The sequence below is a fragment of the Schistocerca americana genome, chromosome 4 (genome assembly GCF_021461395.2).
Source record: "Schistocerca americana isolate TAMUIC-IGC-003095 chromosome 4, iqSchAmer2.1, whole genome shotgun sequence".
NCBI lineage: Eukaryota > Metazoa > Arthropoda > Insecta > Orthoptera > Acrididae > Schistocerca > Schistocerca americana.
In genome coordinates, this window is record NC_060122.1 from 852,290,101 (window position 1) to 852,303,604 (window position 13,504).

At 40.0% G+C, this 13,504-nt stretch overlaps 1 protein-coding gene across 1 annotated transcript in view; it reads right to left on the reverse strand.

The window, feature by feature from the left end:
- LOC124612680 (nuclear pore complex protein Nup205) overlaps nt 1-13,504 on the reverse strand; it is a 314,008-nt gene that overhangs the window by 90,440 nt on the left and 210,064 nt on the right. Inside the window, exons 19-20 of the mRNA XM_047141009.1 lie at nt 1,817-2,062; nt 524-733 (exon numbers count right to left, since the gene is read on the reverse strand). Of these exons, the coding sequence (XP_046996965.1) occupies nt 524-733; nt 1,817-2,062 (456 nt within the window). The remainder of the gene's footprint in view (nt 1-523; nt 734-1,816; nt 2,063-13,504) is intronic.

Sequence of the window (13,504 nt, forward strand, 5' to 3'; positions counted from 1 at the left end):
AAGCCACTTTTAGGGTAACATACAGAACTTCAGTATGCCTGGTGAACTGGATGAACTTTCTGGCTTGTCCTTCCACATGAAAAGGGCTAAATTAGTATTTCAATGCAGAGACTGGTCATTCTACTTTTTTCCTTTGAGAGAGTGCCAATGTAGCTGTAGTGCTCTCATCCTGGGATTAAGTACGCAATCAATGTGCGGTACTGTCTTCTAGTATATACTAACCATTACCAAACTTCTGAAAATAACTTATTTGTCATAAAACAAGTATTCCTCACTAAAAAATGAATTAATGTCTCCAAATACATTCTATATAGTTACCATAGTTCATAAAACCAAAGCTTTTTTTCTCAGGCACGGGAGGGGGTCCAAAGTGACTATCTACAACAATTTTATATTTTGTTCAAAGTAATTAAATAAAACTGAAAAATAAAATTAAAATAATAAATAGATCACAGTGAAGTAACCACAATAAAATTTGTCAGTCTTCACCAGTGAGTTGATGCATTACACAGTATTTACATACCAAGTCCTTTGGGCCTGAAGAGGTATTGCTCATTTTCAATTAGCTTGTATGTTCTCACAGGCTCCTGTGTGCTTTCTTGAGGGCTACTTGGCTCACGAACTAGAAGGTCAACCAGACTGGTAAGGTGAGGGATCTGCTTGCTTGCTGCTGTCTCTCTTAATTCAATAGCTATTATTTTCAGTAGCCATGCTACTTGATTCAGCTCTGATGCTATAAAAAAATAATGAGAAATACAACATTCATAATAAATCACTAATGTTTCTGGACGAGGGTTTTCTGAAATGTAGCCTTTATAAGGCTATGAATAAAATACAGCAAACTTAAAGGAATATTAAAAAAATAAACCTATACCTTAATATAACTTCTTTACACAAACACTCTCCAGATTTAATCAGTTAAAATATCTCACAATTACTGCTACTCGCCAGCAGAAACCAGCAGATACAATCCGATAATGTCTAGCAGTTGCCCCGAGGAAATATTGTGGAAAACACAAAATGTGATCCAGCAGCAGGCCTAAGTGCCACACTGGCTGGTATCTTGACTGGCTGAAAACTTATCTCTGCATAAAATTCTGCTGCCTCATATTGCAGCCAGCTCATGACAATTTTTCAAGCATGTGCTTCAAGAGTGAGATACCTCTTGTAGCTTTACTTTGGCTACACTTTCATTATTCAGTACTATCTGCTTCAAATGATGCAACAATTCTTTTGTTTTCCTGACAGAGTGCTGTGGAAGATTGTCAAGCAACAGCTCAACATCAACAGTTAGATTAAGAGGTTCAATACAGATGTCTTGCCAAATTTATTTCATTATTTTAAAAGTATCTCACATTAGACTTCACAACTGTAATTTTATAATCCATAAAATTCAAAACTAAGTTCCTTTAGTGTCTCTAAAAAACAAGAGACATTGCTAGCTAATAGTTTTTTTATGTCTAATATGTACAAAACCTACCAAACACTGTACTTGTGATATCCATATAATGTAATGTCAGTTTTTTATTCTTATTTGGCAGTTTTAATGTGATAACTGGAAAGTACTGCAATCCAACACTGAGAACGGGGACCACAGAAGTCCTCTTTCTAAACATGCTCTTGTTAAGACCACTCTTTACGAATGATAAGGGCAAACAAATTCCAGAAATTTTTTTACAACTTCTTGGTAATCAATTCATAATCTGCTGCATCTCATGTACAAGTAGACTATCAGAATAAAATCCAACATGTTTACATGAATAAAATATATGATACAGTTACTACATGGAAACATGTCTAAAAGTAAGACACTTACAACTGTATTCTGGACCAAAACGAACAGCTGCAAGATGTCGAGCCAAGAAATTGCTGCAGGTGCGCAGGTAGTTCAGCACAGGTTCCCTGGTGTTGTTGTTGGCGCACAGGTAATAAAGCATACTGTAACAGGTTTCCAGTAAGCTTGGATGAGGAGGTACCATGTACAATGTAGTTTTTGATGTCACAGCTGCATCCATGATAGATAACATCACATGAAGGCATGTGCGTGGCGTTCCCTTCACACCTGTAATACAATTATGTCGTCGTGCCACAGGCAACAAATATAAGTTAAGCTTAATAAATAAATCAAATGGAACAAATGGGCTACATAGTCTAAATACGACCAACTATTATGCTTTTTAACCCGATATTCATTTAAGTAATACCTGTAGCAAAATATAATTTCTTCTCAACACATTTGCTGTTAGTTTATTTGCTAGCATAAATTTCTCAAAGGAAAAGGAAGATTAGAGTTTAACCTCTTGTCAATGAAAAGGTCATTAGAGATGGAGCTCGAGCTCGAAACAGACAAAAATAATCAGAAAACACTTTGACAATGACCTATGGTAAAAAGTCATCTGTCAGCAGGAAGAAGAAATGAAGGAAGATACCACTTACAATAAACTAATTAGAGACAAAGGATAAGCACAGATAGGTAAATGAAGGAGAAAGAAATTAGCAATGTCTTTTTCTTACTAATCATCTCTTAACTGTTTTAGAGAAACAATGGAAAACCTAAATTTGGATGGTACAGACAGAGATTTCAAATATGCCCCTCCCAATCTCAATTCATTGTTTCAAATGAAGAGTGCAGTTTTTCTTTTGTGTGTGTCCTCATAACAAATCATCTTATGTTCTAAATTAACTGTTAACCACAAACAACCAATCAAACATATAGTTGCAATGGCAACTATGTAAACATACTTTTAGCAACTTGTTTAAATCCAGAATGAGATCATTCTGGAAACATCCCCCAGGCTGTGGCTAAGCCATGTCTCCGCAGTATCCTTTCTTTCAGGAGTGCTAGTTCTGCAAGGTTTGCAGGAGAGCTTCTGTAAAGTTTGGAAGGTAGGAGACGAGATACTAGCAGAAGTAAAGCTGTGGGGACCGGGCGTGAGTCGTACTTCGGTAGCTCAGATGGTAGACCACTTGCCTGCGAAAGGCAAAGGTCCCGAGTTCGAGTCTCGGTCGGGCACACAGTTTTAATCTGCCAGGAAGTTTCAACTTGTTTAAATGTTCTTCAAACAACGTTTCAATATCATAGCACTCATCATGAATATGACATATAAAACTTGTGTGTAAACAACTGGGATTCTCATGTCCAGTAGATGCTGCCGTGGAATAGGTCAGATCAGTCATTACAAATAACCTCATTAACACAAACATATAGATAGATAGATAATTATTCCTACGTGGAATGTTTCCCTCTATTATAATCATAGATAGATAATTAGTTAGATAGTTACATGTTCCACACATCATTTGCGTGATCCTTTGATTAAAATTACTTGGGATTAGTTTACAGGATATGTATACCTGATTTGTGTTAACATTAATGAACAGGTTATTTTTTGTCCTACTCACACAACTATACTTAAAAACTAGTTGTTCCATAGCCTTCCAGTTTTTAAATATAAATTTGTCCATGCAATAGAAAGGAGTTGTCCAGGAGACATGACTTTCGGTTATATTTAAAACTTGTTTTGCTACTTCTCAGGCATTTTATTTTATTGCGCAACCGAAATTTTTGTTACTGCATCCTGAACTCCTTTTTGAAGCACTGGCAGCTTTAATATTGGGTAATAAAAGTAATTTTTTCCTCTAACATTGTAGGTATGGACTACTTATGACAAATTTCATAACTGAATGTATAGGGTGTAACTGAATTCCCTTTACAGATATAGAGGACATATACAAGGGGGAAACCAAAAGTAACTGGAATCGTAATGCTGCACACCGTGTACTTGTAGTAGCAGGTTGCATCGCCAGAGGGTTGTAGTAGGACCTTTGCTGAGTCATTCTGCCACGCGGTGTCACCCAACAGTGAGAAGTGTGGTTTCTTTGGCAGTTCTTTGTGCGTGCGTACAGTGCAGACGTGACACGAGGAAATGGCTAGTTCTTACGAACAACGTGCGGCAGTGAAGTTTTGTTTCTTGCTCGGCAAGAACGCAGCAGAAAATGTTGCGATGATTCAGACAGCCTACAAAGACCATGCTCTTAGTAAAATGAAAGTGTACGAATGGTTTTCTCAGATTAAAAAGGGAGAAATGGTGGTTGAAGATCAGCCCCGTTCCAGTCGACCTCCAACTGCTCGAAGCGAAGACAACATCGACAAAATCCGTGATCTCATCAGTGAAGACCAACGCAGGACAATTGACCAACTTGAGAACTTGTCCAGGTTGTCCTGGAGCTCAATTCAGCACATCTTGACCATCGATTTGGGGATGTGAAGACTGGCAGCAAAATTCGTGCCGAAGCTTCTTACCGGAGATCAAAGGGATTGTCGCGTTCAAGCCTGTCTCGAAATGAAGGACGCGTTCAAAGATGATCCACATTTTTTCAACAAAATCATTACAGGTGATGAGTCATGGTGCTATGGGTACGACCCAGAAAGTAAACAACAGTCATCACAATGGAAGTCACCTGGCTCACCTTGACCAAAACGAGCTCGACAAGTGAAATCGAATGAGAAAACGATGTTGATCTGTTTATTTGACATTAAAGGGAATGTACACTCTGAATTTGTTCCTGAATACCAGACAGTAAACCAACAATTCCACTTGGAGGTTTTGAAACGACTTCGCAGAAGTTTGTCATGAAAACGTCTGGTTTTGTGGGATTCTGGCATGTGGTTCCTGCATCACGACAACACTCCCACGCACATGGCTCTCAGCGATTGCCAGTTTTTGGCCTCAACGAAGATGACTATCTTGACCCACGCACCCTATTCGCCAGGTTTAGCACCCTCAGACTTCTTCCTATTCCCGAGGATGAAAAGAAGCTTGAGAGGAAAGCGTTTTAAGGATGTGGAAGACGTAAAACGCAATGTCATGAAAGTGCTAGCAGGTATCAAAAAGGACGAATTTAAAAGGTGTTTCGAACACTGGAATGAATGTTTGGACAAGTGTATTACTGCTAATGGAGAGTACTTCGAAGGAGATTAAGGTTGTATTTGAAAACTATAAAGTATATGCTTTCTAGAAATAAATTCCGGTTATTTTTGGGTCCCCCCCCCCCCCCTCCCCCTCTCATAGTAGGACCAAGATTGTTTATCTTAGCATTGGAACTAGTGTCTGGAAACATACAGTTTTCCTGCCACAGGCAAAATACTACAATGTGCTCAAATATCCCACACTTTTGGAGCCACTGACTAAGATATTACCAATTTCATTCACCAAGCGCCTGATGTCCAGTGCCCACCACAAGTTTGCTTACATGTCATTCAGTTGTGTTTGTGATCTGCTCAGAGAGGTTTGTACCTGCTGTTATTCTTGTGGGCTTCGTTCATATTGTACTTGTGTACAGTAGTAATAATTCAATTGGACAGATAAAAAAAATCTACTCACCAAGAAGCGACACACATAAAAGAAGGTTGTAATTAGGCAAGCTTTCAGAGCCAGTTGCTCCTCCTATGGACAGAAGGGTTGAAGGGTAGGGAAGAGCGATGAAGGGAAAGGACCAGAGAGGTCTAGGAAAAGGAGTAGATTTCTGGAAAGTCACCCAGAACCATGGTTCAGGGGAGACTTACCGCACGGGATGAGAAGGAAAGACAGATTGTTGGAGACTACATTGGGCAAGATTTGAAAACCCAAGAGCTTAAAGGTGGAAGACCGGGTAATATGCAAGGTAAAGGTTACTGCTCAAACATCATGCACGAGTTAATAACAGTGAAAAGCTAAACGCATTGTACGTAACAAAGGTGGGACAGGAGTGGTGAAAAATGGGCAGGTAAGACAATGAAAAATGCAAAAAACTAAAACGGAGTGAAGAAAAGAGTAATTACTGTGAAGAAATGCTGAGACAGAAGAAATTAATGTAAATTTATGTTTATTTCTTCATTAGTGTAAACATAGACTTGGAATAATACTGTCAGTGCACTGTTAATTGTCCTGTAGGTGTTTGATGAAACAGCGTTTGAAAATCTGAACGATGTCAAGCAGTAGTTATGATAAATATTCCACTAGAAAATCGGGAACCAGTTCAAATAAGAGGACGGTTAATGGTTGAGCTGTAGGCGTTTCAAAATCCATTCGAGCTAAGAGTCACAACATCGGTGTTGACTATAAGTGTTCACACTTAAAATGTTTCATAATTACAACTAGCACAGAAAGAAATGCTTTGATTAAAGGGTTTAATGAAATAGCATCTTATGATAAACAAAATGCACATCTATCTGGTCTAATCACTGAAGCCTATATTGCTGTTGGAGACGGGGTGCCGACTTAAAGTTTTTAAGCATTTTATAGTCCTGTGATCAACATTAAAACTTAAAAAACTGGCCTCTTGGTACCTCGAGACTCCGGTAAACTCGACAAAAGCCCAACACATTTTTTGGCTTTGAAAAAAGAAACAAAACATAAACACATACGGTATTTTCGTAAAAAGCAAATTTAATTTAGAGTAATAATCGTGCTTACAGACTATTACACAGCATTAAACATATAGCTTTGAAAAGACAAATTATATTAAATCATTAAAAGAATAAAACATACAATATTGCTGTCGCACAGTAATAGCACTTTGATTAATAAGTGAAATAGCTAATTTAAGCTTACTTTGAATAAGGCTCAGGGGTCATTAAATAAAAACAATACCTCAAAGTTGATGCTTTAACACAGTTAATAAAGTTAATATAGTATGCCCAATATTGTCAGTCAAAAAATATGTAAATAGCGGGTTTTAATTGGGTCTTACACCCTAAAAATATTTAAGTATTTGAAAATAACTATTACAGTACTATAGTAATATAGTAATACAGTATTAAACTAGTACTAATATTTCGAAACTGAAAATTTAACATCATGTATGTATTTAATTCTCTATTTTATAAAGCATTTTAATATTGCTCTAAATGCCATTATTAGGGCTAGAGTGTCTTTAGAAAGGTGCAAATGTTGACCATCTGACTGGATTACTGAATATGAAATCGCTGATGACTGGTCGGATATCCAATTCATCCAAAACATCTCGGTGGGCATGAAGAACAGCCAAGTTGTTCAAACGTTTCTGTCCCACTGTTGATAATAAGGTATGACTTCAGATGTCTAAGGGCGCTAAATGAACGTTCTGCTGTTGCTGTCATGATTGAAACTACTGTGAGAAGCTTAATGCACTTCACTACTTCACATAACATTTCTCCAACTGCAGCCTCTTGTGTAATGTACTTCTTATTTCCAAATTTGTTTCACCTCTGTCTACTAAAAGCAAGCACTCTTGTTGAACTGCAATGACCTGTGCAAGTCCAGTTGAATCAAATCGCTCAGTAATGCAAGATTGCACCGTTTCACAAACTTCAATGTAAATGGCTTTGTAGTATACCTTTGGGGTTTTGAAAATGTGCGCTGAGCTGGCTTCATCGTTTTCATACTTCTTTGGTATACTTTGATTCCGAGGAAGCGAATGGTCATTAACTTATGAAGATTTTCTTTTAAACACAATTCCCAAAAGTATCACGCCTTCCATTCAATATACAAATCAAGCTCTCGTACATTTTTTCCAGATCAGCAACACTTACATGAGGGCATTGAATTTTTTCACTGACATCCTCTACTGGGTTAAATGCATGGTGATAAAGATGTAAAAAGAAATAAGTCTTGAACATTGACTCAAGGTAGCCTGCACATTTGTAACCTGCCTCTGTTTTGTCCTCTGCAGAAAATGTTTCAAAAAACTGTAGAAGTTCTTCAAAGTTTTTCAATATTCTTAAGATACTAGAAGCTTGCATAGTCCATTGAGATGGGCAAAGGGGTTGTAGACCAGCTTGGTCATTGGCGCTCTCACAGTGTATGCTTCTGATAAGTCCCATCCTTTTGTTGGATTTCCTTACGGAGTTTATTAAGTCCTTGGCTAAAGCCATAATATAATAGACGTAAGATGGTTGAGACTGTCTACAACTGCCAAGCCTACACTGTGAGCAGTGCAGTGCACAATAACATGCTTTTGGTCGTGTATCCAAAACTAACTTTTTTAGTTCTTTGACCTAAACTCTCATATTTGAGGCACCATAATAGCACTGTCCTCTTATGTTATCCATTGACAAATCAAGACGAGCAAAAACGTCTTTTAAATTACTAAACAGAGTTTGTGATTCTGTGTTGAGGGTCTCGTATAAGCCAATAAAGTATTCGTTGATGATTAAGGAATCATCGACAGTATGAATTCAATAGGACACTTGTTCATGAATCGAAGAACCACTTGTTTCGTCAACCATAATACAAAAATGTTCAGTCTTCTTGACCTAAGCCAATACCTTTCGCAATGCAGACTTTCCTAGTAAATCAATGATTTCGTTTTGAATATCGTGGGACGTCCACTTATAACCCGATATTCTAACCAATCTTTAAACTCAAGTAAGTCATTCATTCGGAGTTCCAACAATTAAAAAAAAAATTGAGTTTACATCTTTGTGCCTGGTGAAACGTTGTGATGCCTCATGTAAGGGGGAGAAATGCGTACCATCATGTTTCCAACTTTGATAAAAGTCAGATTGTAGCCTATCACGACTGCGGTTTATCGTATCGCGACATTGGTGCTCACGTTGGTCAAGATTCAATGTCTGTTAGCAGAATATGGAATCGGTGGGTTCAGGAGGGTAATACGGAATGCTGTGCTGGATCACAACGGCCTCGTATCACTACCAGTCAAGATGACAGGCATCTTATCTGCATGGCTGTAAAGGATCGTGCAGCCACATCTCGATCCCTGGGTCAACAGATGGGGACGTTTGCAAGACAACAACCATCTGCACGAACAGATCAACGACATTTGCAGCAGAATGGAGTATCAGCTCGGAGACCATGGCTGTGGTTACCCTTGACGCTGCATCACAGACAGGAGAGCCTGCGATGGTGTACTCAACGACGAACCTGGGTGCACGAATGGCAAAACGTAATTGTTTCGGATGAATCCAGGTTCTGTTTACAGCATCATGATGGTCGCATCCTTGTTTGGCAACATCAGAGTGAACGCACATTGGAAGCGTGTATTCGCCATCGCCATACTGGCGTACCACCCGACATGATGGTATGGTGTGCTATTCGTTACACGTCTCTGTCACCTCTTGTTCGCATTGACGGCACTTTGAACAGTGGACATTACATTTCAGATGTGTTACGACCCGTGGCTCTATCCTTCATCCGATCCCTGTGAAACCCTTCATTTCAGCAGGATAATTCATGACCACATGTTGCAGGTCCTGTACGGGCCTTTCTGGATACAGAAAATGTTCAACTGCTGCCCTGTCCAGCACATCTCCAGATCTCTCACCAATTGAAAACATCTGGTCAATGGTGGACGAGCAACTGGCTCGACACAACAGGCCAGTCACTACTCTTGATGACCTGTGGTATCGTGTTGAAGTTGCATGGGCAGCTGTACCTGTACATGTCATCCAAGCTCTGTTTGACTCAATGCCCAGGCATATCTAGGCCGTTATTATGGCCAGAGGTGGTTGTTCTGTGTACTGATTTCTCAGGATCTATGCACCCAAATTGCGTGAAAATATAATCACATGTCAGTTCTAGTATAATATATTTGTCCAATGAATACCCGTTTATCATCTGCATTTCTTCTTGGTGTAGCAATTTTAATGACCAGTAGTGTATAAGGGCTGGGAAGTTTTGCCTTCTAGAAATTTCTACATTTCAGAACAATTGAGAATATTCAAGAGCATTCCACAACTTTCCAGAATGTTACACAATGGTCCAGGATGTTCTGGAATGTTGGGGAATAGTTGGGAAGATTCGAGAACGTTAGGAAACATCCCAGAACAACCCAGACCATTGTGGAACATTCCAGAAAACTCTTGAATGTTGTGGAATGTTCTGGAATACTGTTCTGATATGTCTGCCTGTGTGTGTATATGTGCCAGATGGGTGTGTATATCTGCCTTTTTTTCCCTCTAAGGTAAGTCTTTACACTCCCAGGATCGAAATGACTCCTTACCCTCTCCCTTAAAACCCACATCCTTTCGTCTTTCCCTCTCCTTCCCTCTTTCCTGATGAAGCAACCTTGGGTTGCGAAAGCTTGAAATTTGTTTGTGTTTTTTTATTGTTTATATTGTCTCTATCAACATTCCAACGCTTTCGTTTGCTAAGTTACAGCAACATGGTGTTTGCCACATCATGGCTCCTCCTTTCCATCCTCAATCAAATGGGAAGCAGACAACTAGCACAAAATTTAAGACCGAGGAAAAAAAAAAAATACATTTTGGATGTGTCACTGGAAATACGTCTTCACTGGTTCCTCAGTTCTTATAGGTTCACCATTGTTGGCAATATTAGTGTGGCAGAGTTCTTGCACGGTTATCACCATGGACTCTGCTACAGCTGCTTTGACTGACATCAGGCAGTCTGCTGGAACTGGCCAGACAATGCTCTGACCTGGCACAGCTGTTTGGACTCGTGGGTTTTGCCACCGGCCGAATGGTTGCCGGCAATAATCAAGAAAACCCACAGTTGACACATCCGTGCCATCTGCACAGCTCAGGGGAGATACTGCAACGTGTCGACTAGCCACAACCTCGAGGGGGCGGCTGTGCACCCGGTGTGCCTCCACCATCCCCACCCCATCCGTCTGCCTGGCCGTCTCCAACAGCGTGGCCAGTGTCTGGTCTTTTTCCCCGCAGCTGCCGACATTTTCACAACTGTGTCCTCTGCTGTGGGTGCCCCCTTTAGCTGTCGGAGACCCAGAGGGATCACGGTGTGGGATCACAACTCACTTGCCACTGCAGCCGACAATTCCTCCACTGCCACCTTCATCACAGCTGGCGCCACCTGTTCCACTGCCTTCACTGCAACCTCCTTCCCTGGGGTTGGACTCAAGATTTGAAATGGATCTGCGTCAGCATCACCTGTCATACCATATGGCCTCTGACCGGGGGGTGTTACGGGCTCCACACCTGTCCGCACTCCTCCGACCCTACACACTGATGGCAGTGTTCCACGACTCAATAACATACATCAACCACACGCAGAAGAAATGGATGTGAGCACAGTGCTCACTTCTCCACAAGAACACTGTTTTTTTTTTTTTTTTTTTTTTTTTTTTTTTTTTTTTTTTTTTTTGTAAAATGCATAATTTTACATTTCTGAACACTTACAGCAAGTTGAACATCATCTGCAAAAACAATGAGGTCACTACTAATATCGTCTGCAAGGCCATTAATGTATGACATGAACACTTCTCTAGAGCACACCTACAATTCCTTCCATGTTTGTTGATGATTCTCCATTCTAAATAATATGCTACAGTCTCCCTACCAGAAAATCCTCAATCTAGTCACAAATTTCACTTGGTATCCCATACACCATACACCATACTCTCGATAAGAAAGTGTAAGTGTTGTACTGAGACAAATGCCTTACAGAAATCAAGAAATATTGCACATACCTCATTGTCTTGATCCACAACTTTCAGTATATGATGTGAGAAAAGTGAGAGTTAGGTTTTGCATGATAGATGTTTTTGGAAGCTATCCTGCTTTCGTAGAGATCATTCTATTCAAGATACTTTATTTGTTTGAGCTCAGGATATGTTCCAAGTTCTACAACAAATTGATGTCAAATGATATTGGACAGTAGTTTTCCGGATCACTTCTACTACCCTTCTTGTAGACAGATATGACCTGTGCTGTCTTCCAACCACTGAGCATTTGAGGGATTTTTTTTTTTTGGTCATCAGTCTGCTGACTGGTTTGATGCGGCCCTCCACGAATTCCTTTCCTGCGCTAACCTCTTCATCTCAGAGTAGCACTTGTAACCTACATTCTCAATTATTTGCTTGACGTATTCCAATCTCTGTCTTCCTCTACAGTTTTTGCCCTCTACAGCTCCCTCTAGTACCATGGAAGTCATTCCCTCATGTCTTAGCAGATGTCCTATCATCCTGTCCCTTCTCCTTATCAGTGTTTTCCACATATTCCTTCCCTCTCCGATTCTGTGTAGAATCTCCTCATTCCTTACCTTATCAGCCCACCTAATTTTCAACATTCGTCTATAGCACTACATCTCAAATGCTTCGATTCTCTTCTGTTCTGGTTTTCCCACAGTCCACGTTTCACTACCATACAATGCTGTACTCCAGACATACATCCTCAGAAATTTCTTCCTCAAATTAAGGCCAATATTGGCCAGAAATGCCTTTTTTGCCATAGCGAGTCTGCTTTTGATGTCCTCTTTGCTCCGTCCGTCATTGGTTATTTTACTGCCTAGGTAGCAGAATTCCTTAACTTCATTGACTTCGTGACCATCAATCCTGATGTTAAGTTTCTCACTGTTCTCATTTCTACTACTTCTCATTACCTTCGTCTTTCTCCGATTTACTCTCAAACCATACTGTGCACTCATTGGACTGTTCATTCCGTTCAGCAGATCATTTAATTCTTCTTCACTTTCACTCAGGATAGCAATGTCATCAGCGAATCGTATCATTGATATCCTTTCACCTTGTATTTTAATTCCACTCCTGAACCTTTCTTTTATTTCCATCATTGCTTCCTCGATGTACAGATTGAAGAGTAGGGGCGAAAGGCTACAGCCTTGTCTTACACCCTTCTTAATACGAGCACTTCGTTCTTGATCATCCGCTCTTATTATTCCCTCTTGGTTGTTGTACATATTGTATACGACCCGTCTCTCCCTATAGCTTACCCCTACTTTTTTCAGAATCTCGAACAGCTTGCACCATTTTATATTGTTGAACGCTTTTTCCAGGTCGACAAATCCTATGAAAGTGTCTTGATTTTTCTTTAGCCTTGCTTCCATTATTAGCCGTAACGTCAGAATTGCATCTCTCGTCCCTTGTTTGAGGGATCTACGATGGATTATAGTTAGAAGAGGGGCTAGCTCAGGTGCAAATTCAGCACAGAATCTGATAGGGATTGCATTGGGCACTGGAGTTTTGTTCAATTTTAGCAATTCCAGATTTTTTTTTAAACCATCAACACTAATATCTATCTCACTCATCTTCATTGCGGTGTGACAAGTATTTGGGGCAAAACCTATGATTTTCCTTTGTAGAAGATCATCTGAAAACAGAGGTCAGCATTTCTGATTTTGGTTTGGTACCTTCAATTTTAGTTTCTGTCTCGTCCATGAGTGTCTGAACTCTGCCTTTGGTACCACTACAGCCTCTACACATGACCATAATTCCTTTGGGTTTTGTGAGAAATCCTTTAATAATATTCTACTCGCCAAACGGTGGCAGAACACACACGTAAAAGACTGTTGTGACTGGCAAGCTTTCTGAGCCAGTGGCTCTTTCTTCAGGCACAAGGGCTGAAGAGGAAAGAAGAAGAGTGAAGGGAAAGGGCCGCAGAGTCTAGGAAAAGGGGTACATTTCGGGAAATTCACCCAGAACCGTGGGTCAGGGGAGACTTACCGTATGGGATGAGAAGGAAAGATATTGCTGGGGAGTGCTCTCAGGTTTTCAAATCTCATCTGATGCACTCCCCAACAATCAGTCTTTC